This window comes from Gouania willdenowi, chromosome 9 (genome assembly GCF_900634775.1).
Source record: "Gouania willdenowi chromosome 9, fGouWil2.1, whole genome shotgun sequence".
NCBI lineage: Eukaryota > Metazoa > Chordata > Actinopteri > Blenniiformes > Gobiesocidae > Gouania > Gouania willdenowi.
Window position 1 is genome coordinate 40,947,901 of NC_041052.1, and position 27,010 is coordinate 40,974,910.

Sequence of the window (27,010 nt, forward strand, 5' to 3'; positions counted from 1 at the left end):
TCACACTTTTTCTCTCCATTTCTGTTCACTCTAATTTTCTACTTTTAACCAATTTCTGTGGTTTTTTTAAAATCCCATTTCACCACCTTTTCCACCATTTTTGGTCACTTTGCACCCATTTTATTTCTGATTTGAACAAGTATTTCCATCTTTAAGGTGACTATAATAATAAAAGCTTCCTGGATAACAGTGGATATTATTCAGATGAATAAATAAATACATGTGGTTATCACAGATTCATAGAACAATGGACCATCATTTTGCTGACTTTATGCATTTACGGAAATAAAAACTCGCAAGCAGTAATTTCAAACTTTCACAACTTCTTTCTCAGCAAATGATCTTTCACTTATCTACGGAACGCCTCTTTCCACCAAACAACCCACACGTCAACACACTGTTCACTGACTCAGAGCTTCCACACCTCATCTGGATCTGGCTGTGTGTTCTCCTGCTGTTCCTGTTCTTGCTCCTGCTTGGCCTGTTGCTCCTCAAGCTTTTCTACCTGATACATCCAGAAGTTCTCCATAGCGATGGGTTGGACGCCCTGTTTCAGATGAACTTCCAAAATAAAGACACAGACTGAGGCTGCTAGGGCAAATGTGGGGGGTTGGGGGCGGAGTCTACAGCTCAGGTGACACTCAGGTATCACAGCCCTGTGATTGGGCGGGGTCTACCATGTCTTCCTGTCAGACTCCTACTCACATGTCATTTTACATGACTACTGTGGCCACACTGAGGGAAACCTTTAGATAATGTCATGTTAAAACCCACTTTTTCTGCTTTATTATGTTTATTTGTCTGTAGACAGGGTGATATCATTAATCACCTGTCACATGATCCTAACTGAATTATTGATCCCGTCCTACCTGATATCTTCCTCTCTGCCTCACCCCCTCCATCACTGAATAAGTCATTGCCTGATTACCCACGTCACCTCAGTGAGCTGGAAAACCTGCAGGATGGAGTTATAGCGCACAGAGATGTGTGTGTGTGTGTGTGTGTGTGTGTGTGTCCTTCAATCTGTCTGTCTGACAGTGATTCAGTGTGTATTGTGTGTGGAACCAAACACTGAATATTGGATGAGGATCAGATCTAATAATCTGGATCGTCATCAGTCCAGTGATGTGAACACTGGGGCTGTGGAGAAGGTCAGTGGTGAAGCTTTCAGCTGGAGCGCCTTCATAAGAAGCTTTTTCATCTCCACATTCCAATATAACTGAACTTTTTCAGGTTCAGCTCCAAAAAAACCCATCATCTGATCCTGTTTAGAGTTCAAAGGTTTCTAATACATGCTGGACAGCCTAAAAAAACAATATGTGACCCTTAACCCAAGGAGTGAGGGGGCTATGGGGCAAAAAGCCACAGAGACGACCCTCATCAAGAGACAAGCGTCAGAGAACATTGGTTTGGATCAGAGCAATGGGATTCCTGCTCCTCAGAAGATGCTGTTTCTGGGGAACAAGCTCACCTTGAAATGGGAGTGTGTGTACAGAGTGGGATGTGGCCTCCACAACCTCAGGAACACCTACTTCCTCAGCTCCACGGTGCAGTATCTTACCTAAACCCCACCCCTCGCCAACTACCTGCTGAGTACAGCCGGGCCTATCACCAGTCGGGCTTCTGTATGATCTGTGTCATTGAGCAGAAGTTTGGAGTATCCCAGGCTCCTACTGTGGAAACAGGCTAAGTGTGACCTGTTAACCTAACAAATTCCATTACCTCCACCAAGGCGGTAATATTTTCACCTGCTTTTATTTATTTGTTTGTTTGTTAGCATGATTATTTAAAAAGTATGACACAGATTTAGACTAAATTTCAACCAAACAATGGAAGATTCTACTAAATTTTGGAGGGAATATGAATTATTATACTGATAGTGGATTCGTTTTTTTTTTCTTTATTGAAAAATCTCTATCAATGGCGAAATTTAATCGGGGCTTTCACCTTTAGTTGGCCATGTAATGTTAGTACACTAATGGAATTTGTCCCCTGCATTTAACCATCCCTGAGGAGCAGTGGGCAGCCATTTTGCGGCGCCAGGGGAGGAGTTCGGTGTTAAATGCTCAACATCCCACAGTGATGGCCCAGGTGAGGCTTGAACCGGCTACCCTCAGATTACAAGCCCAGCGTCCTTAACCACTAGGCCACCAATTCCAAACTCGTTATGTTGGCACCCATACATTTGGATGTGTACTGTATATTGATTTTTTTATTTTATTTTTCACTTTGTCTGCACATGCTGTCAAAGGTCAACACTACAGGAAGTGCAATCTTTTAAAGACAGCAATGCATGTTTTTCTATTGTAATTAAATAAATTGATTTATTTTATTGCATAATTGTGACCATCACCAGCCCTCCTTAAGGAAGGGTAAGAAACACTTCATTAAAGGAAGGATGTAAAAAGAGAGGGCAGTGTTACACCTAGGTGAAGGAGAAGGGAACAGGGAGTCAGGGTAGGAAATAGAAAGGGTGGGTTGTTGACGGCTTTAAAGTGAGAATGAGATGTGATGTTGTAGTTGTGCTTAAGTGTAATGGTGGTGGCTGTGGACAGAGGGAAGGAGTGAGTGGTCATACCTAAAACTGGTATTTGGGATTAACGTGTCTACGGTTAAGACCAGTACGAGTTTATCCCACAGCCCAATGCCAGTGCATCCATGACCAATGTTTGTGCAAGAGCCACTTCTACGAATCCAAGTGCCGCCCAGGGCCTGAAGATGCAGCCAGGTCAGCAGAAAGATGGGAGAGTCGCGCCATATAGGCAGCCAGTGGGCGCCTGCCGGCGGGCCCAGAGGCAGCAGACACCAGAACAGAGGTAGCAGCCCGCCCAAGGACGACGGCCATATCCCCAGCCGCCAGGGGCACCAAGAGGACGCTGCAAGTCATCCAACTGGCCCCCAGGTGCACCGGCCGAGCCCCCCAGATCACCTTTCATCAATACCGCCAGTGCAATGAGTCTTAGTTATTGTCAAAGTCAGGAACCCCCCAACGGCCCTAGGCAGACCGTCATAACGGTATGCGGCAGGCAAAGCCCCGAGGCGGCAGAACTGCAGATTCCAGGCCCGGAAGATCCCTGGCAAAATTGGCCCAGCCAGCGGGCTCAGCCAACCGGACCCCAAGGGCATCCCCCCGAGACTGGGAACCCCCAAGGGCGAGCCTCCGGGTGAGAGCCGGGGAGAGCCCCCCACCCCAGCCCACAAATTGGCCACCATCCAGCAGGACTGCACTTCTCCAGACGGCGTAAGGACAGCAGCCCAGGCCCCACCGCTCACCTCGGACAGCGCAAGCCATAGGGTAACGCCCCCCACCGGCGTGCGACCGACCTACGGCCGCCACCGCGAGAAGAAGGCACACCAATGGCACACACCTGGTGTGGTATAGCAACCCCTAGCCAAAGGCGCTTACCAATCACTCCGCAGATAGCAGGACAGACCTTCCAGGCAATCAAAAACAACCCCAGCCACCGGAACAGCGGCCCCGTAGTTCCGCCCCCCACACCACACACAGTCCCATGAAGTCCCCCCAAGTGAGCCCGACCCAGCCCACCGTGCCATCGACATCCCCGGTGAAGGTGCGCCCCAGCGGACAAAGCCAAAGCATCCAGTTGAGCCAGCGGAGCAACCCACAGCATCCCCCTTCTATCCAGCAACCCAGGACCCAAGCGCTGCCCCCAAGCAGTAGCTACCCTCAGAGCCACCTCTATCCTGGACCCCCTGACCCCGAGCCACAAACCCCACCACCCTAGGCTCCTCGTCAGAATACTGTATACTTTATTGATATCAATGGGGATACAAATTTATTTCAAGCTTTTAAAGTGTGAATGATACTGATGGTCTTATTAATAGGTAAGAATAAAAATAAATAATCGTTAGCAGAAAAAGTAAGGAAATGTGTTCATGTATTAGATTTTTTGTAACAATGATTCTTGGAAATAAACTTTATATCGTTAGAAAGTCTGTTTATTTCCTTTTTAAATGATGCCACATTTTAAAGGTGATGAGCAGCAGTGCTGACTATGTGGGTGACAGTGACACCCATAAAAACTGCCAAATCTTCTTACCTCTACTTTTTGCACTTGTGTTGAGGTTTTATATAAAATCCTCTGTCATTTTGCCAACATTCAATGTTTAATGTCTAATGTTACAGAGAAATTCCCCTTTTTCTGACATCACTTTAGGCAAGGCAAATTTATTTGTATAGCGCATTTCATACACAAGGCAACTCAATGTGCTTTACATGATAAAACATTCAATTGTTTAAAATCAATAAGAACATTTAAAATTGTTAACAAGAGATCTAACATGAAGAAGAGCTCATTTTAAAGACTTTACTGGAGACATTGGTGGACTTTTTGGATGACATGTTATAGGAGTCAAATTTTTATCTCTATAAAGCTTTTTGCTTTTCTTTAATTTCACAATTTTACCTGTGTTACCTGTCACCACAGGAATTAAAGAAGCTGCATTAACTCCATAAGGCCCTGACTTTTTCTGGTTGTTCCTAAAAATAGAGCTATTGCAGTCTAGACCCAGCACACATCAGACCTGTGTCGCTCTAATTTGAACACAGCTGGCCTGAGGAGAAGAGTGATCCTTGGCCTGGTATCATCGAGGAGGGATGGGTGGTGCAGATTGGTTCATTAGAGGAGATAAGATGGGACCATGGTGGGGTAAAGGGTGGGGTGTTAGTCTTGTGCCAGCCAGAACCAGCTCGTTCATCTGGGCAGTTAAATCCAGGAAGGCAGGGGTAGGAGAGAAGCTGGATGAGGTGGAAGTAGGTGAATTTTGGGGTGAAGCAGGTGGGTCCTGAGATGTGGGGGTTGGGTTGACCTCTTCAATTTGTTTTTTTTGATTTCTTGCTGGAAGCTCATTGACTCCATGTTCTTTCCTTGTTGTTTTGCTCTCCGATGGTACATGTTGTCCTCTGTCTTGATCAGGACTGATAGCAGTGTGACTGGTGAAGTAAAACAAGTTGGATGTGAAGAGTTTTAATCCAGCCTTGTTTAGACACAGTCCATCTGCTCTAAAAAGATGACGGCGTTCCCAAAAAACGCCGCATTGCTAATGCACAAAAATGGCGTCTTCCACCGGGACTTGAAGCTGAATAACATCCTGGTTAATAGGAACAAAGGAACTCCTGAAGTCCGAGTCATCGACTTCGGATGTGGGGATTTCATAGAAAACGAGCCCTTCAGGTACTTCTATGGAACTCCAGTATATGGACCACCAGAACATATTCGTGAGGAAACTTACAAGGCCGAGGCTACGACGGTATGGCAAATTGGAGTCATGCTGTATATTATCTGTACCATGGACAGTTTCGATACATCGGTGTACATGGAAGAAGACAAAGAGGTGCTAGAAAATGTATCGATGGAATGTAATGACTTCTTGAGCCAGTGTCTGGCCTTGGACCCAAATCAACGTCCAACCTTAGAGGATCTACTTCTACATCCCTGGCTGGAGTTAACTGGTCCCCACAAACCTAAAAGTTGTTTACAACATGGCGGACACTGCGGGTGCTCCGTGGACTCATTAGTCTGTTGTTTGTAGTGATGCACAGAGAAAACAAGTAACTGGAACAGAGAACCAGCAAACACTGCACTCAGTGTGCGCTTGTCTGGATATAAAGCAGTGGATTGAGCGGTTGTTGTTCCAATCTGTTCCTCCCTCCCTGACAAAATCAGCATCCACCAGCAGCCGGGAGTGTGCATGCATTCAGCGTTCAGTGAAGGTGGAATAAAGTTGTTGGACTTTTAAATGCTTTTCATCCTTATGTATCATTTTATTCTATCCTACCTGTGTCTAACTTAGTGATTTACAGCAAGTCTATCCCTCCATGTTAAAGTGTATTTCACATATTAAAGCACATTTATCCAGTGTTGTATCATATATCATGTAGAACATCATAAATAATAATAACTGCTTAATTTGAGCTACTTTACGCTCTCATTCTTTAAGTAACAGGAGGTTCTGAACATTTCAAGCTGCATTTTGGATTTCATCAGTTCATGTTTTGGTACTGCAGCTAAAATGAAGCAGAAAGCGGCCGCCGGCCTCATTTTATCATCAATTATTGTATATGTTACACACATTGTGGTTGGTGTGAATCTGGAGACGTTCTATATATTTAATTCATTAAATAACAATAAACAAACATTTTCTATCCAGACCAGCCCACTACATTATCAGTGACACCATGTGGAAGCTGTTATTAAGTCAGTGATGCTCAACGTGTTGTTCTGTATGTCTCAATTTTAATTATTGTTCCCACAGAAAACCTTAAAAGGGGAAAGTTTTAATCCCTTTTTACCGATTTCCTTTGACCATTTTGCAACTTCCTTCCTTGTCTTTTTTCATACTTTAGCTACCTATTGCCAATAAATATCCATTTTTCCCTATTTTTGTCCATTTTTGCAAGTTCTTTTTGACACTTTTATCCCATTTTTGTCTTTTCTTTAAGTTTTTGGCCACTTTTCATCCAAATAAGCTAACTTTTGCCCAATAAATACCACTTTATTCATTTTTTTCTTACATTTTTGCCCTTTTTAACTATTGTTTGCCACATTTTGCCCATTTAAGCTACCTTTTGACGTTACCATCTGGTTCCTCTTTATTTGCCATTTTTGGCCACTCTTAACTGCTTTTGGCCTATTTTAATCACTTTTCACTCCTTGCCACGTTTTTGCCACTTTTGGACCATTTTTGGCCACCTGTAACCATGTCTGCCTCCACTCATTTGTAAGAAAAAAAAAACAAAAAACGTAGTGGACCGGACTGGCCCATCGAGACGTTGTCCAGTATGCCAGACGGCCAGTCCACCTCTACCCACAAACCAACAGTAGTGACCCTGGGAATGATGTGTTAGTGTTTGTAACTGAGAACACTTACATCGCCTCCTGGTGATGGCTGGAGGTCACACTCAGCTGTAGGGCTCAGGTCCTGTCTCATCACCCAGATGGGTTCTTTTGGCTCGTCGGGGGTGTAAGGAGATCTGACTGCTCTGGTCTTCACCTCCTCTATGGCCTCCTTTATGTCTTTGATAGCTAGTGATATGGCGTCTCTTTTCTCCTGACTGCTCCTGTCTGCTGTAGAATCCTCTGAGCTGCCCTCAGTCTGCCTCTCAGTGCTGTTTATAACACTCTGTGCACTGAGACTGTCTCTGAGCTCTGCATCAGCACCACCAGAACCACTGGTACCACTGGTGTCATTTTCCTCCTGCTCACAGCTGTCGGACCGAGGATACGGCGCAAACTCCGCCTCCTTCTCCGGGCTGTCAGACTCTCCGTCCGAGCGCTCGTCGTAGTGTCTCAGACGGGATCCCACCGCCTCCTGCTGCTGGTAGTCTGCACCCACACCCACAGCTCGGCCCTGCAGAAGGACAGACTGGTTCTCCTCAGACCCACACGTGTTAGACGGGACGGTTGAAGGTGGGTCACAGATCTCCTCATAAACGTGCTCTGAGAGGGAGTAGATGTCGTAGGGCTCGGAGTACGCTTCAAGTCCAGCATCAGCATCAGCATCAGCATCAGCATCAGCATCAGCATCAGCATCAGCATCAGCATCCCTACAGAGGCTGGATGCTGGGGGGTACACGTAGTTGGAGTATCCCACATTCTGTTCCCCCGCCCCTCCTGGAGCGGACTGGCTCTGTGGATAAAGGTGCTGCTGCTCGGCCTCAGGTCGTAATTGGACCCCGTAGCGGTCGGGTTCGTCCTCAGGCAGAGCCATGACGTCACCCTCGGGTCGGTCCGTGTGAGCGTGGAAGCCGCTCTCCGTGCTAGCAGAACGTGCTAACGTACAGTCGTCCCTCTCCCGGGCATCCTCCCTCTGCTGACGCAGCCGGTGCCGCTGCTGCTGGGCTCGGACCCGGGCCTCGTTGTCCCCCTGCCGCCGGTACCTGCCAGGGTTGGGGTTACAATTACATATTTCAGTTACAATTATCCATGTTCACATGGATTACAGTGCCCAGCATTTTTTTTCAATTACAATTAAATTACAATATTTTTTATCCTCAGAAAGTCAATTACGATTATGTTCTTAATTACTAAAGTTCATTTATAACCACAATATTTGCATTTCCTGAGAAAATGTAAGTGAGGAAGCAGCTGCTGCGTGGATGGAATTCATCCATCCGTGCTAAAAACGGGATCGGAGCAGAAAAGTCACTGCAGTTGAAGGACTGTGGCTAAAAAAAGTTGAAGATAGAAAAAAAGTTGATGATAAACCTTGAAAGACATGAGACAGCTGAACATTTCAAAAGTCGAATGGTTGAAATCGGTTGAAGAACGGCCGAACAGTTTAAGTTCAAATTTGAAAAGGGATTTCCTTAATATTATCGTGGAATATTTTTGAACAACAAAAAAAAAAATCGATAAAAATATTTTTGACAAAAGCTACAAATCACAGAAGTACAACCACCCTTGTACCAAATTTTTTAAACGTTTTGAGATCTAAATGGTCAAAATCAGTCAAACGCTGAAAGAGGTGTAAAGTGCAGAAATCTGTGACGGAAAAAAACACTATAATAATAAAATAGGCGTGTTGGAGGGGCTGAGGTTGCCGACGTGGTTAAAAAGCTCCTCGGTGGCAGGGCCCGGGGGTGGATGAGATCCGTCCGGAGTTCCTCAAGGCCCTGGATGTTGTGGGGCTGTCATGGCTGACACGACTGCAACATCGCGTGGACATCGGGGGCAGTGCCTCTGGATTGGCAGACCGGGGTAGTGGTCCCCCTTTTTAAGAAGGGGGACCGGAGGGTGTGTTCCAATTATAGAAGGATCACACTCCTCAGCCCCCCCGGTAAGGTCTATTCAGGGGTACTGGAGAGGAGGGTCCGCCGGATAGTTGAACCTCGGATTCAGGAGGAGCAAAGTGGTTTTCGTCCTGGCCGTGGAACTGTGGACCAGCTCTACACCCTCAGCAGGGTCCTTGAGGGGTCATGGGAATTTGCCCAACCAGTCCACATGTGTTTTGTGGACCTGGAAAAGGCATTTGACCGTGTCCCTCGGGGATTCCTGTGGGGGTCCTCCAAGGAGTATGGGGTATCGAACCTCCTGATAGGAGCTGTTCGTTCCCTGTATGACCGGAGTCAGAGTCTGGTCCGCATTGCCGGCAGTAAGTCGAAATCATTTCCGGTGAGGGTTGGACTCCGCCAGGGCTGCCCTTTGTCACCGTTCCTGTTCATAACTTTTATGGACAGAATTTCTAGGCGCAGTCAGGGCGTTGGGGGGTCCGGTTCAGGTGCCTCAGTATTGCATCACTGCTTTTTGCAGATGATGTGGTCCTGTTGGCTCCAACATACCATGACCTTCAACTCTCACTGGATCAGTTCGCAGCCGAGTGTGAAGCGGCCGAAATGAGAATCAGCACCTCCAAATCCGAGTCCATGGTTCTCAACCGGAAAAAGGTGGAGTGCCTTCTCCGGGTTGGAGATGAGGTTCTGCCCCAGGTGGAGGAGTTCAAGTACCTCGGGGTCTTGTTCACGAGTGAGGGAAGGATGGAGTGAGAGATCGACAGACGGATTGGTGCGGCGTCTACAGTGATGCGGAGTCTGCACCGGTCCATCATTGTAAAAAGGGAGCTGAGCCAAAAAGCGAAGCTCTCTATTTACAGGTCGGTCTACGATCCACCCCTCACCTATGGTCATGAGCTTTGGGTCATGACCGAAAGAACAAGATCACGGGTACAAGCGGCCGAAATAAGTTTCCTCCGTAGGGTGGCTGGGCTCTCCCTTAGAGATAGGGTGAGAAGCTCAGTCATTTGGGAGGGGCTCAAAGTAGAGTCGCTGCTCCTCCGCATCGAGAAGAGCCAGATGAGGTGGCTCGGGCACCTAATTAGGATGCCCCTGGACGCCTCCCTAGTGAGGCGTTCAGGGCACGTCCCTCCGGAAGGAGGCCCCGGGGAAGACCCAGGACACGCTGGAGAGACTATGTCTCTCGGCTGGCCTGGGAACGTCTCGGGGTCCCCCCGGAAGAGCTGGAGGAAGTGGCCGGGGAGAGGGAAGTCTGGGCCTCCCTACTGAGGATGCTGCCCCCGCGACCCGGAAACGGCTAAGCGGAAGAAGATGGATGGATGGATGGATGGATGGATGGATGGATGGAATAATAAAATAGGATAAAAACATTAACATCATCAAGATTAATCACAATTACTGAGCCTTTAATAAATAAGCCCCTAAAATATGACCTTCCTCTTGTGTTAGCTTTCTGTTAGCATCTCTAATGATAACAGGTCCTAAATCAGCTGTAAAATACACTAAAAACAAAATCATCTCATTTATTTCCTATCTATTGGTTAAAAATATAGGTTTTAATATTTATGGTGGAGGCGTCTGAGCCAGTATGCCCCTCGATTTAAATTTTTATAAAATGGTGTAGGAAAGCTTGATATGAAACATATTTTAATAATTATTAATACTACTCTACACATGGTTCATCAGTTTTGCGTTGAATTATAATTATTTCATGGCAATTACAATTACAAAGTCAATTATCTGAACTCAATTATAATTTAATTACGCCATAATTGTAATTAATTATCAATTATAATTGACGCCAACCCTGGTACCTGCTGACGGCGGGCCGGGGGATAGGCTGGGCCTGTGGGGGGGCATCCACGTCAGCGCTGCCCTCGGCTGAGGCGTCGCTACGCCTGTAGCGTGGCTCCTGGTTGCCATAGGGACGGGAGCGGCTGTTGTTGGGACGATGATGCTGGGGGGCGTCGGTCTCCTCCATCACCTCCTGACCGAGCTCCATCTCCTGGGGGGGTTTGGTGGTGGGATGTGCTGCAGGTCCAATGTGCTTCAGAAACAGGTTTTATCCATCATCAGTGAACTACAGGAGAGAAAAACAACACAAAACAAAACATGACAGGATGTTTGACCTGTGGTTATAATGCATTTTATTACCTAATATATGATAAATCATATTCAATAAATCATTTTAGGAGAGTGAGGATTCACAAGGAGCTCAGTAAACATCTCATGTAGAAACCTAAAAAGGACGAGACACAATCTTGCACATTTGGAACTTAATTCATTTTCCACAAATACATTTGTATAAAATAAAAGGTTTGTCAAGATGTACAATTATTGTTTTAAATAAAACAACACCAATTAATTAAATTCATAATTATAATTTAATTAAATTCTCAGGCTTTAAGTATAGCTACAATTATTAACTCTAAAACAGTGCCATGCTGGTTGAAATACAGCCTTAATATCCTACTAAAATGTTACTAACATGTTATGCACATTACTAAAAATTGAGGTGAATATATTTTCTGATATACAATAATTGTAATGCACAAAATTGATATTTAGTGTGTGTTAAATGTACAGGTTGACATTCTCAAGCTGTAGGAGATTTCAGAGGAGAACATGTTAACAACATGTAAATAAAAGAAAAAAGGTTACTGAATAGGAATGACGAAGGGGTTCTACTAATCTGCAGAGGGGATTAAAATCACAGTATAGGGGATTAAAATCACAGCGTAGCGGATTAAAATCACAGCGTAGGGGCCAACATCGCTATGTAGGGGATAAAGATCACAGCGTAGGGGTCTACATCGGAGTGTAGGGGATCAAAATCACAGCATATGAGATTAAAATCACAGCATATGAGATTAAAATAACAGCAATGAGATTAAAATCACAGCATATGAGATTAAAATAACAGCAATGAGATTAAAATCACAGCAATGAGATTAAAATCACAGCATACGAGATTAAAATCACATTGTAGGGGATTAAAATCACAGTGTAGAGGCCAACATTGCTGTGTAGGGGATTAAAATCACAGCATTGGCAGCGCTGGCGTGAATCCTGATAGAGCTGAATATAATTTAAAAAAAACCTCTTAATCAGCCCACGGAGCACATGGCTTTCTAGATTTGATTTTATTTCCTGCAGTGAGGTGAAAAATGCAAATTGTGATGATATATTATATTTTTTTGATAGTTTAGCATAAAAATCCCATTAATGTGACAAACCTGAGAGTGGGACCAAAGGGTTAAACAAGCTAATGACTTAAAGCTTACATTCATTCATTTCCATGCAGCACTGAGACTGTCAGCGGTACGTGAAGCTAATGCTAATGCATTATCAGGTGACCAACGCAACATCAGGAAAAGTTCTTTCACGATTGCACCGAGAGGAGATGAACAACCCAGAGAACAAAGATAAATGTTTAAATTAGATAAATAAATGTGTTTAACTGATGTAGTCATTTAGTGCTGATCAAAGCTGTCCTTTCCAGGGATATATTTGCTACACTGATGTACAAACGCTGGCTAATCGGCAGAGATGTTCCTGTAGCGATCATTATGGGATGGCAGAGCACCGTCAGGGCACACCTCTGCTGTGGCTGCGGTCCACGCTGTGGCTGTGGCTCTGCTAGTAGAGAGGCTGCGTTGTTTTGCAGGACAGCAGCACATCATTATTCCTCCTCTCAGCCTCTCCCCAGCAGAGTCAGGACTGGTTGTCATGGAAACCACTGCGTAATTGCTCTCAGTGGGAGGGCAGATGAAGAGGTGACCTCTCTGGGGGGGGGTGTAGGGGGTGAGGGGGGGAGTGTGCCGTCACCTTCACAAGTGTGTCTGTGTTTGGCCTTTAACACCACAGATGAAGAATCCATCTTTGGAAGCACGTCAGCACACAAGGTTTCATTTCTGTCTCTTATCAAATAAGATATTAATATTTACAAGTCTGAAATCTAAACAACGTACAACATTAAAAATAACCCCAAACATCGTCATAATCACACATTTTTGCCTCTTCACCACCGTGGTGCTTGTGGTGTATATGGTACATAATGTAATATGGTTTTATGGGTACTTTTACTTTTTTACTTGTACTTAAGTACGTTTTAAAAGAAGTAATTTGTTACATTTCTACACCCAACCGTTACTGAATAAACTATATATTTTTTAATTTCTGCTTCTCTTGAATTTGAATGTATTGATTATTTAAAGAGACAGATTGAGCCAAATGAGGCTAGTTTTCATCTGGTGTCCTTGGACAGATTTTAAAAGGCAACTTAGAATGTAAAAGGTATTAAAATACATAGAGAATACAACATGACAAAAGAGAAATCACAAAATAAATACTGATAAAACAAAGCACTGAGCCAGAAATAAAACTGCCACACTGTAAATAACAAAAATACAACAAAAATAGTTCATCTATACTAAACACAAGAGAAACAAACAATGTACAAAAATCTAAATCTAAAGTGCCGACTGTGTATTTGTGGCACATTGAACATAATCCATATGTTCTTAGTCGTGTCATTTCTGATCAAAGCCACTTTTAATGGTTCAGGTCGTGGTTTCTACCTATTATGTTGTTACCCACATGGCACTGTTTTAGAGTTCATAAATGTATCTATACTTAGATTCTGATACATTTTTTAAAATTTTGAAATGACTTTCTTGGTGTTTTTTTAATTTTATTTTAAAAAAGAATTGTACATTTTAACAAACCTTTTATTTTATACAAATGTCTTTGTGGAAATAAATTAAATTGTGGTAGATTTCATCTCTTTCTTTTTAAGTTTCTACATCAGACGTTTACTGTATGTAAATCCAAAAGTGGCAAAAACATGGCAAGAAGAGTGAAAAGTGATTATAACAGGTTAAAAGCAGTTAAGAGTGGCCAAAAACGTCAAATAAAGAGGAACCAGATGGTACGTAACGTGAAAAGGTAGCTTAAATGGGCAAAATGTGGCAAACAATAGTGAAAAACAATAAATCTTGTTAAATAGTTGTGAGTACTATTTAATTGAACTACTTTTTACTTGTACTTGGGTATTTTATGTATGACTTGTACTTCTACTTGAGTACAATTTCAATCAAGTAACAGTATTTCTACTTGAGTAAATATACTAGTACTCTATACACCTCTGATATGGTCAGATTCATAGCCTGAGGACATCTGACATGTGAAGGAAGCTGTAAAGTTATAGAAGAATAAATGAAACAAATGAAAGGAAACCAACAGACAATAAACTAAAAGCTCCCACAGTGTGTGTGACGCCTCCTTATGTGTCATGTACAGGTTATATTTAACTACAGCCTCCTGTTCAAAGAGAGAATCATACACTAAGTGTGATATGTATCATGTAGAGTTATTATCGTCTCACTGACTAACAAGTACAGAGCAACCAAACACTATTAGTGTTGTTTAAAAAACTAATAACTAATAAGAAACTAATTTACAGTCTCCTCCAAAAGTGTTGGAACACCAAGGTCAATTCCTTTGTTTGTGTTTTTTACTGAAGACATTTGGGTTTTAGATCAAAACATGAATATGTTCAGAATTCCAGCTTTTCTTTCATGGTATTTATATCTCGACGTGTTAAACACAGAACACCTTTGGTTTGAACACACCCACTTTTCAACTGAGCAAAAGTATTGGAACAGACATTATTAAATGAACTTAAAGTTAATAACATTTAATTTGGTGGCATAACTTTTACTTACAATAAGTGCATCAAGTCTGTGACACATTGACTTTACTAAACTGTTGCATTCTTCATCCATCCATTTTTAGACCCACTTACTCCTGTCTGTCAGGGTCGTGAGGGTCTGCCGGTGCCAATCTCCGGCTCTCATTGGGCGCTGCGCGGGGGTACACCCGGGGGTACAGGGCGCCAGTCCATCGCAGGGCTTGCATTCTTCATGTGAAATGCTTTTCCAGACCTTTACTGCAGCCTCTTTCACTTCATGTTTGTTTTTGGGGGTTTCTCCTCTTCAGTCTCCTCTTCAGGAGGTAAAATGTTCTATTGTGTGAAGGTCCAGTGATTGACTTGGTCAGTCTAAGACCTTCTACTTTTCCCCCTGATGAAGTCCTTTGTTGTGTTGGCAGTGAAGTTGGAAGCTTCTCCTGGTTAGATTGGATGTATTTTTTTGTAAATTTCCAGACAAAACGGTTTTGTAGACTTCAGAATTCATTCTGCTGCTACCATCATGAGTTACATCATCAATAAAGACGAGTGAGCCCGTTCCAGAAGCAGCCATGTAAGCCCAAGCCATGACATTACCTCCACCATGCTTCACAGATGAGCTTGTGTGTTTTGGATCATTAGCAGATCCTTTCTTTCTCCATACTTTGGCCTTTCCATCACTTTGGTAGAGGTTCATCTTGATCTCATCAGCCCATAAAACTTTGTTCTAAACTTTTGTGGATCATCTCTACTTCTTTGCTAAATCCAATCTGGCCTTCTGACTCTTTGTGCTGATGAGTGGTTTGCATCTTGTGGTAGGGTCTCTATATTTCTTCTCTCGAAATCTTCTTCAAACAGTGGATTGTGATACCATCACCCCTGCCCTGTGGAGGTAGGGTTAGTGATGTCAATGATTGTTGTCTTTGGGTGTTTCTGCACAGCTCTGACAATGTTTCTGTCATCAACTGCTGTTGATACCTTGGCCGACATGTTTGATGTCTGTTGCTCAGTACACCAGACATTCCAAATTGTTGTATTGTCTATGCCCAATGTTTGTGCAATAGCTCTGATTGATTTTCCCTCTTCTCTCAGTTTCAAAATGGTTTGTTTTTCTCCCATAAACAGCTCTTTGGTCTTCATGTTTGCTTAACAGCAAATGCAGTTTTCACAGGTGAAACCCAAAGCCAAAAACAACAATTATTTAATGTTTAAGCTAGTGATCGACCAATTTAATCGGCCGATATTTGCGTGTTTTACGTGTATTGGCATGGGCCGATGCGCGCTGCTGCATTCGCCGATCCCCTTTATATACAGAGCGGCTGCCACAGGCTGCTCTGTGTTGCTGGAGACAGAGGCTGCAGAGCCCCTCCCCCGACTAGCAGAGCGTGAACGAACCCCAACGGCAAGTTTGAAACTTTCAAAGCATCTTTTAACTGTTTAACTTAGCTGACGTTGTTCCGTTGTTGTCGTAGTTGTATTTAACGAGCAGCTGGCTGGAGGTTTGGTGTGTGTGCGTATGTGTGTGTGTGTGTGTCCCTCTCTGTTTCTCACTCAGCGCTGCGCTAGAACTTTTAAAACTTTGAGAAACAGTTTACTACTTGTTTCAATATTTATTCTTGTTAATGTTGATGTAATTTAGAACAGAAGCTTGAACAGTTTGTTGCTTATTGTGCATCTGACATTATGTTATTTTCCTCTGTTAATTTATGTTCTGGGATTGTGTTAGAATGGATTATTATTCATGGTTTATTTTTGTGTTTAATACTATAATTATATATATTTATACTCAATAATTCTGTTAATAAAATATATCTTCAGTCAGGCCAACTTTTGTCAAAGCTATTTTCAAGACAAGGACGAACAGTTTTCTTTCATAATATTTCATGATATGTCTCACTCTATTTTTTACTTGTTCTTGTTCTACATCACCTGTTTTTATTATTTGTTAAGTATCTTTTACTTGGTGTCGTTCTACCTCACCTTTTTTAATTTCAATAAATGTTCTTTTTTTAAAAAATTGAGATTGTACCATTTGTTATCATCTTTGTGTAATTTTTATGATGTAAATTCAAGGAGCAAAAGTAGTATCGGCTCAAGAAAATTGGCAGTCCGTATTGCTCATCGGCTAAGGCTGATGGAAAAAAATTGGTATCGGCTCTAAAAAAAAACCCATATTGGTCGATTCCTAGTTAATGCTAATGATGTACAAGGAAAGACCTGAGCAGCTAGAAACACCATCAGTCACATGTTCCAATACTTTTGCTCACTTGAAAAGTGGGTGTGTTCAAACAAAAGGTGTTCGGTGTTTACCACATCTGGATGTAAATACCATGAAATAAAAGCTGGTTTTGTCTCATATTCATATTTTGATCTGAAACCCAAAATGTCTTCAGTATAAAACAAAAACTAAGGAATTGACCTTGTCGTTCCAATACTTTTGAAGGGGACTGTATTATTAGCTCTTTTTCCCAAATGCCTAATGTATCCTCCTCACAAACCAATCGATAGATGCTACGTGTTCTGCACCATGAATAAACACACGTCATGTGTTGCTTTACAATTAATTTGTTGCTAGAGTATTAAGTAAATCTTTACATTTCTTAAAGAAACAGGTACATCTTTAGGACGTTATAACAACATGTCATACAAGGCTCAAGGCGCTCACTGTAAACCAGTTTACCATGTGACAGGACAACAAACCCTGAAGAAAATATAAATAAAGAATAAAGAAGCAGAGTGGAGTGATGCTTCACGCAGAGGGCTAAGGTTATGTTTTACCCTCCATTTATCTGTCAGTCTGTCAGTCATTCTGTCTGTTAGAAAGATAACTTGAAAAGTTATGAACGGATTTGGATGACATTTTCAGGAAAATTGATAAATGGGACCAGGAATGTGTGATTCAATTTTGGTGATGTTCTGGTTACCAAAAGAAAATATGGATATATATATACATCCCATTAATTTTCCCATCCACACTGTGGAACTTGTGATAATGTCATAGGTTATCTCAGAGTCAACAGCTCAATGTTGACAGGTGGTTATGGTAATCTTGAAATCATGTGATTGATGATGTCACAGCCCCACTGCCTGTAAACATCCCATTGTTTTCTATTGGAGCGAAGCGTTCAGTCTGATTTTAGATCATTTAGCAGCTTTTTGCATCATTAAACAGTTTTATTTACATCATTTAGCAGCTTTTTATATCATTTAACAGCTTTTTCAGTCAAAATGACAACTTGTGCTGTTTTGGTTGCTCTAAATAATCAGGAAAAATTAAAGATGTGGATGTAACCCTCTTTTGTTTATAGAAAGAGGATGAAAATAATTGTGACCGGAAAAATTATTTATGATCATAGGGAGCAACAGTTCCAACTCTGAGGTGTGGTAGTAGACAATGAAGCAGAGAAGAGGAGCTCTCCTAAGGAACCTTTACTCTCCCTTAAACAGTGCGCTGACACGCTCATTGGGTGAATGAGCTGATATGTAAAGAGACTGCTTCAGTGTGGTGATAAAGCGCTATATAAAATCAAGTCCGTTTAAGTCCGTCTGGTGGCTTAAGTTAGGGATAAATCAGTCTTTTTTGGGGTTTAACAATGCACTTAATTTCCACTACAAAAATGTTCTGTTTTGTTCACTTTTAATTGTACTTTTGCTACTTACGTTTTTTTTTTTTACAAAAAAAACTTGAAGCTGACAGTGATGATCTCTAACATTTTTAAATCTGTAAGTGTATTTCATCCAAAAGTTGTGCAAAAGTGTCATTTCTGGAGTTTCACAGATTGTAAAGTTGTTCCAAAACAATAGCAAATGTTGAATTTGTGAATTTCCAAGTAAACAAACACCCAAATACAACAAAAAAGTAAAGTCTCCTAGAGTGACGTCATATCACTGGGAACACCAAAAACAATCCAGAACAAAAATGCTGTCCAGCAAAATCACTGTCTATCTTTTTTGCAGAAAATCAGGGTAAAAATAAAGTGAAAACACGTAAAAATCAGAACCGTAAACTTAGGAAATTGCAGTCTAGCCTTTAATGTAATACCATGAGACATTTCATAAAAAGTTACAGCAAAACCATAAAAAAAGAATGACGTTCCTCTGAATTATCCTCACTCTCTGTCTTGACAAATTTTTCCTGAAACTTTCTTGCAAAAACAAGGAGCCATTAACTCTCAGGGCATCTTTAAAAAAAAAAACACTTTTTGAGCTTAGGTACCTAAACGTTACCCTTCATAAACCAGTTTTTAAATATGTCATAAAAAATTTCCCCGTTTTTGCACTTTTAAGTTTTCATTAAATTTCTATATTTTTTAAAAAGTTTTTACATTGTTTCTGTCACAAAAACACAGTTTTCTTTCAATGAGAAAAACACACGCAAACAAATGCATTTCCCCCAAAGAATAAGGTGCAAAGTGGAATATTTGGTATGAAGTTATTAATAAGTAAATAAGTAAGTACATTTTATTTATAAAGCGCTTTTCACAGATAAAAATCACAAAGTGCTGTATAAAGTTTTCAGTTACATCCCGTCCAAAGAAACATGAAAAGACAATCACATATAACATGGGAGGACAGGAGAACTGTGGGTCGCCATGGGAATGGGAGTATTTAGATGAAAAGTGGGAGAACAACAGGAGGAGAGGTGCGGGGGAAAAAGCAGGTTTTAAACTGACTTCCCTATTGGGGAAGTATAAAAGCAGGAAAAAACCTCCTCGGTGTACGTGCGTATTACAGCATTGACTAGGTCAATAATTGATAGGAACATTGATTTTGAGGCATTATTACTTTTCGAGCTATGAGCATTTATTGAAAAAAAAAAACAAAAAACAAACCTACATTCTTTGAGCTCAGGGACCAAAACGGTACCCTTCAAAAAAGGGTCTTCAAATGTAAATATTTTTTCACATCAGATCTTTTCAACAACTTCAGACCTAACCATAAACACAAAGTTTATCATTTAATTTTTATACATTTTTTGTTGTTGTTGTTGTTGCCCTTTTTGTAAAAACTCTTCAATGAGAAAAACACAAATTATGCATTTTGTTTTGCAAAAATTAGGTGCATTATGTATTTTGAAGGTAGAGGCTTATATATACAGTATATTAGGTATTTATGGGAAAACTACTGTTATTTATATGTCAGGATAACAGTATATCTAAAATATATGGTTATAATTAAAGAGTGTCGGTACATTTTATATCTCCTGTTCTATACATGTTGCAATAAAAGTGATCATTGGAATTATGAACATGACAATAAAAGAAAACACCTGGCCAAGGTTCATACAATTATTCCTTAAACTGAATGAAATATTTAATATTTGAAACACTGAATAAGCAGAAGGAACACATTTGGTACCTGAGGGTTAAAACCTCTGTAGCTCCTCCTAATGGCCAACGCATGCTTCGGTCTGTGATTCCAACGAGTATCATAATCAATTTTTGGTATTTTAACACAAAACCACGAAGAAAACAGTGAAAGCAGAAAGTCTCTTTTTCTTCTGTAGAACATCTGTAGATGAACTGGTTCAGTAATTGTTAAGCTAAGAGAAACTCAAGCTGATAAAACTACTAAGAAAATACGTCCCTTTTTAGTTTTTAGTGCTGCAGGAAGATAAAGAATCAAACGCCCACAGAGAAAGATCAGCAGTGACCTAGTTTATGAGCTGAGATGATGCAGCAGGATAAGAAAACACCTCCAACACTGGAGCAGAAACAACGTCTCACATTTATCAGCACTTCTCTAGAAAGTCCCCTATAGCAGCCTCTGTCTACAACTTTTACCCATTTACTCGGAATCGTTCGACACAGAAGAGGTGTGAGAACTTGAGTTGAGCTGGAGCTGATACAACGATTTTTCTAACATCCTAAACGATAGAAATGACTACAAAGATGGCGTCCGGGTTTTTCATATATATATATATATAAGTCTTTCATATATATGTATAAATACACTTATATGTGTGTATATTAGGGATGTAACGATTAATCGTAAGGCAGTTCAAAATCGATTCATAGGTATAACGATTCACATCGATGCTGTGAAAATTGAATCGCAGTACTTTTTTTAACCAGCAGAGGGCGCTACCCAGAAGTGTTGGCGGCGAGTGAAATATGCTAATACTTTCTTTCTGGCCATCTTCTACTCTTAAACATATTCATAAATGATTCATTACCCCTTTAGCACCGAAATAATATCTGTAATATTACGTGAATATCTGTAAAAGTCACGTTTTTCTATTAGCTCTGTCTGCTAGCATAGCATCTCTTCTTCACAGCAAAATATCTGCATGCCAACCGACCACTGGGTTACCAGCGCCCTCTGCTGGTTCAAACAAATATCTGACCTAAATACAGTAAAATGACTTGTTTTTTTGTTTTTGAAGTCCAATTGTTAAGGCACAAAATACATTTTCAGTTGCACTTTTAAAAAGAAAAAGAACTATTATGCAGTTTTGTATTGTTTACTATAGAACCAGAATTTAAATAATAAGCTTCTTCTTCAGTTGTATTATTCCTTTATTTATTTCATTCAAGATTTATTTTTAGTTAAATTGCATTGTTTTGAATAGTTTATCAAGGGATTCTTTTGACAATGAAAAATAGTATAGTATTTTCCCAAAAAAAATAAAGGAATATTTTTCAGTCATTTATATACAGTCCCATTTTGTAAAATAAATCGTGAGAGAATCGTATCGTGAACCCAGTATCGTGAATCGAATCGTATCGGGAGTTGAGTGAATCGTTACATCCCTAGTGTATATATATATATTAAAGTATAAGGCGATTATTGCGATTTTTTTTTATATATATATGACTTAAGAAACAACTCATCTGTAAATGTGTACACTTCCATAAAAACATTATGTATGAAATATATTTTATTGGCATATTTTACACACAAAACATTGGCTTTGTGCAAACAACTTATAATAAAAACATATACGTACAATCTTCCTGTGGCTTTTAAACCAACTTTGACTTTAGTGTAACTTAACTGACGTTTATGCCTAGAAGCACAAATAAATGCAGAAAGTTAAAACTTTCTTTTTAGATTTGATTGAAAAAACACAAGCTGGTCAACATGTCCAGGTTTGTGTAGTTACAGTGTGTCCTGCAGTGGAAAACACTTAAATAAAGGTTAAAAAAAAAAACACCTTTATTTTTCAATATTTCTTTTTTTTTTTTTTAAATCAATATGGATGCATTTCAAATTGATCCGAGAATCTTTAAATTATTTGGGCGAAGTTTTGCGGAATAAGTTCAGGAAAATTGGAGCAGTTTGGAAAAATGATTTCAACAATTTGATATTCAAAATGATTGTCATCATGTGATATAATTATATAAAACTGTGAGTTCTGGCAAATACTGTGGAGTTTTATTTAATCAATGTGTGCATTTAGAGGGACTGATATACAGTATCTATATCTGAGCTAGTTGAGAATTTACACTGTGGGTTCTCAACCTTGGGGTCCGGATCACATTTGGGATCGTGAGAATGATGTCATCAAGAAATTAAGAATATTTTTTCAACAATTTCAGCCCATTTTTGCTAATTTTTTCCCTTTTCTGCAAACTTGCCATATTTGAACCCATTTTCATCACTTTTTCTTGCCATATTTGAACCCATTTTAATGCATTTTTGCTACGTTTCTCACATTTCAAGGCCTTTTCTGCACATTTTTTCCACTTTCTAGACATGTTCAGCACTTATAAACCATTTCCACCACTTTTCCACCTAATGTCACATATATTGATCCATTAATGTCACTTTTAACCTCTTTTCACCATATTTCACGCTTTTATTTTTTTACCAATTTAACTACATTCACCATTTGTCATGCCCATTATTTGCCAGTTTAAACTCATTGTTCCAATATTGACACTTTAAACCCTTTTTGCCACTTTTTCTGTCTGTTTTTGCCCACTCTTGTGCAACTTTTAACCAATTTCTGTGGTTTTTAAAAACCCATTTCACCACCTTTTCTACCATTTTTGGTCACTTTGAACCCATTTTATTTCTGATTAAAACAAAGATTTATGTTCATGTCTGTGTTCAACCACCTTCAGGTACAGTGGGGGTCCCCACTCTCTGGAACCTTTATTTTGGGGGTCACAGGGCTGAAAAGGTTGAGAACCACTGGTTCACACAAGGATTAATGTTTTTTCTGTCATTTTTACTTCCTCCCGTGGGCCGAATCGGACGCTCTAAAGGGACAGATTTTGCCCCCGAGCCTTAACTTTGCCACATATATAACACAGCAGAGTAGAGATATGAAAGAGACTGTCAGAGTACGTGTGAGTAAATCATAGTTGTATTTCATTCCTGAATCTTTTCCCATCCAGAGGAGTCTGAATGTCTATAAGTGAGTTTAAGGTAAAAGCTGCTCCAGCTCGCTATGGTAGAGAGAGTTGTGCTGCAGTGATGCGTCACTGACCCTTTGCAGCAGCTGGAAAACTCAGCGTTTCAGATATGAATCATAGGTTTGTTTAAGATAAAAACAAAGTTACAGATATGTGTCACATTGAATTTATCAAATGAGACAATTAACAACTTTTTCATTAAATAATACACTTCTGTCACTAAGCAACCACAGGCTGTTCGGGTTGTTTTTGGAGCCAAGTTACAAATGAAGAAAAAGAAGCATTTGACAACAATCTGATCTTTATCTAATATAACATCAGGTAAACAATGACCTGCGATGGACCGGAGCCCCGTCTGGGGTGTGACCCACTGAGAGGAGACTTAGAAGATGAATGACTTCATTAATTTTGGTAAACGTTGTTGTTTAAATTAGGTCAATAAATAAAAATTAGATTAAAGTCTGTAATCGGATCATTTTAGGTGAGAATGGAATGATCAGAGAATGGTGGAATAAGGCTAAAAAATGACTAATTATTCAATATTCTGTAGATTTATTGAAGATGGCTGATTTTTAGCTAATTTTTCTTTCATTTCATACAAATGAATCTAAATTTAAATGTTAAACATCAATGTTAAATCTAAATGTAAATGTTAAATCAAAATCTAAATGTAAAAGTTAAATTCAAATGTAGATGTTAAATCTAAATCTAAATGTTAAATCTAAATTTAAATGTTAAATATAAATATAAATGTTAAATATAAATGGTAAATCTAAATGTTAAACATAACAATAAATGGTAAATTGTAATGTAAATGTTGAATCGAAACCAAAATGTTAAATCTAAATGTAATTGTTAAATCCAAATCTAAATGTTAAATTTAAATCTAAATATTAGATGTTAAATATAAGAATAAATGTTAAATATAAATATTAAATATAACAATATAAATATTAAATATAACAATAAATCTTAAATATAAATGGTAAATCTAAATGTAAATGTTAAATCTTCATATAAATGTTAAATATAAATCTCATATAAATGTCTCAAATGAAAGAAAAATGAGCATTATGTTGAAATTACATCAGCTATGAAACAAACTGTGACAGAGTTCGGCACCCCACGTGTGTGTGCGTGTGTAGGACACACCTATATGTTAATGAGGTTAATAATTATCTCATCTACATTAATCTGCTCCTCAGAGCCGCATTCAGGACCAGGTAACGCACGCGCGCACAATCTCTTCCCTGCTGTGACACACGCACGCGCGCGCACGCACGGATCAGAACCCCATGTATAATATAGGCCCCTCTGTTATCCACGCACACACATGCACGCGCACAGATCCGGACCACACTGACCACACCCATCGGACACAGACAGACTGACTGACGCACCTTTGGTCTGTAGACTAGAGGATGAAGGGCCGCTCCTCCACCGGTGCACCGTCCTCCATCTTTCCTGTGCGTGTGCGTGTGCACGTTCCCAGTTTCCAGCCCCTCCTACATCATCATCATCATCATCATCATCATCATCATCATCATCACGGAGAAGCTGGTGACTCTTCAGGAGAAAACAAGAAGCTCCAAAAATCCATAAAGCTTCAGTGATTAATTATTGGAATTAGAACAACAACAAAAAAAGATTTCAGGAAAAATAGAAAAACTAATATAAATTATTCTAAAAACTAATTTACAGATTAAAAATGCAGACTATTGAAAATCCTGAATCTGATGATTCAAATGTTTCCCTTCACGTCAAATCTGTGCAGTCAGGTGTGTGTGTGTGTGTGTGTGTGTGTGTGTGTGTGTGTGTGTGTGTCCTCTGGTAATGTACTCTGATCAGTGGCACAACAGCGCCCTCTGTCTGAAAACAGGAGTTATTTAATATCATACATCTAGAACCGAGGTTCCCAAAGTGGGGTACGGGTACCCCTAGGGGTACGCAAATGGTCATAGTTGGTATGTGAATGAAAATTAAAAACGCTGTGACAACATTGGAAACAAGAATATAGAGCAGCTTGTGCTAAGTGAATGCTAATGCTAGGTTGATGTTATTGCAAGCCAAATGCTAGGTTAAAGCCAATGCTAAGTGAATGCTAATGTTAGGCTAATGCAGTGGGCGTGCACTGTAGCAGCCATCTTGCAATTTTGACGTCATTTGGAGCCAGAGTCAGTGCAGTAGGGTCCGGCGGGAGGAGCCCTGGTAACACACTCCGCCCATTTTGTATACTGCCCAATCATCGGCTGTCAATCATCACCATATATGACGTGAAATCCCGTTTTTCAACCTCAAATAATTTATTTAAAACAAACTTCACATAAAAATGAGAACTTGAACACAATGTAGGGTGATAATAACTATTGATTACAGCAGAGTTTAGGTTTGGAAAAAACACATGTGATGAGTATTTTAACTTTACAGTTTGACCCACATCCCATCTGTTATCATTGAGGAGGCGGAGTTTATGACCTATACTGCAGCCAGTCAGAAGGGGGAGCTCTAAAAATAAAAGCTTCACTTCCCGCAAGAGAGCGTCGCCCATTCTTTTAACAGTCTATGGGACAATGCTAACGCTAGTCTAATACTAGGTTATTGCTAGGCTAATGTTAATGCTAGGTTAAAGTTAATGGTAGGTCAATGCTAATGCTAGGTTAATACAAGGTTATTGCTATGCTAATGCTAGGTTAATGTTAATGCTAGATTAAAGCCATCACTAGGCTAATGCTAGGTTAAAATTAATGCCAGGTCAATGGTAATGCTAGGCTAATGCTAAGCTAAGTCAGTGGAATCCTTTAAAGCACGTGTATTAAACTCATTTTAGTTCAGGGGACGAATATGGACCAGTTCCATTTCAAGTGGGCCACAGATTTGAGGAGAGAAAAGAACAATTTTAACATCAATTGTGACTTTGTTTATATTTTTCAGTCTTCACCTAAAAAATTATTACATTTGTAACCAATGTTTGTGTAATTTACAGGAAATTTGTGGAACTGTTTGTGAGAAATTGCAAGATTTGTGGAAAAATTTGCAATTATAAATGACTGCATTCATGTGATATGAACAAAGGAAAACTGTGAGCCTCTAAAAATATTAAGGTGAATTAAATTGGTGAATGTTAGATATTGTATATCTACAACTCTGACACTTTTACTGTCTCCTGCGGGCCAATTTGGATGCTCTAAAGGGCCGGAATTGGACCCCGGGCCTTGAGTTTGACACGTGCTGTATTCGGCGCCAAATAAGAAACAATTCATGTTTTTTAGCCATATTATGGGTAGTACGTTTGTCTTTATTATTCAATAAAAAAATAAAGCGTTTCAATAAATAAATAAATAGAGTTCAAATCCAGTTATTTGGGTCCCAGATATTTATTTTTTTTGCATTTGAATTTTTTTTTTTTTTTTATCAAATTCATTTAATTTATAATATTTACAGTATGCCTAATGAATAATTAAGGAACAATTGGTAAAGATTTCTGAATTTTTTTGAGACCAAAGTTTATTTTAATGACATGAAATGACTGAAGTTCAGTTCATAGACCTGCAGAAAGTGTTTGATATCATATGATACTATAAGGCTTGATCATCACAAATAATAATAAACCAATTAAAAACTGACTTACCTGAGAATATTTGTTACTAAATATGGTTTTAAGGCAAACCCTTAACCTCTTAAGTCATCTTAGTGACCCAGCCTGAAGCAGGTGTGAATAGTAGGGCTTTAATTCTTTATTTCTTAGTGAGCAGACAAGATTAAATACATTAGCTCCATAAATAAATACAACATTTCCCAGATTACAGGGATTATTTGTCAAGGACACACACGGCCCACTGAAGTCCACTAAGGTAGAGCTTCCCAATATGTGGTTAGCAACTATCGTCAACAATAATAAAAGCAGACGCTAGTTAGTATTAGTACCTGACGGACCTTTTTCAACAATCAAAAGATCCTAAAACATTTGTGTAAAACTTTTAAGTGCCAAAAACCTGTTTCCAACCCTGTGTTGTCGTTACTTTGTTTGGTTTCATATGAAGTTGCATAAGAAGGTTCACGTCTCGTCAGGGTCAGTTAAGACTTCTGGTAACATTTTATTTTAAGTTATATACAAAACGCTGTCATTAGAACATGAACACCTGTCATTAGCATGAATAAGGTGTCATGAAGGCTGTTATTAAGTGTTGTTAGCTACCCTAACCCCTA

At 40.0% G+C, this 27,010-nt stretch overlaps 1 protein-coding gene across 4 annotated transcripts in view; it reads right to left on the bottom strand.

The window, feature by feature from the left end:
- The window catches only part of apba1a (amyloid beta (A4) precursor protein-binding, family A, member 1a), a 44,638-nt gene extending 20,074 nt beyond the window's left edge, over positions 1-24,564 (bottom strand). For 2 of the 4 annotated variants that reach the window (XM_028458019.1, XM_028458017.1), the window contains exons 1-3: positions 24,205-24,562; positions 10,567-10,832; positions 6,892-7,900 (exon numbers count right to left, since the gene is read on the bottom strand). In XM_028458019.1, coding sequence (XP_028313820.1) covers positions 6,892-7,900; positions 10,567-10,754 — 1,197 coding nt within the window. In that variant the 5' untranslated portion in view covers positions 10,755-10,832; positions 24,205-24,562. Of the gene's footprint in view, positions 1-424; positions 506-6,891; positions 7,901-10,566; positions 10,833-24,204 lie in introns of all 4 variants that reach the window. The other 2 variants (XM_028458020.1, XM_028458018.1) reach the window with 2 other exon arrangements.
- Between the last annotated feature and the right edge of the window lie 2,446 nt (positions 24,565-27,010).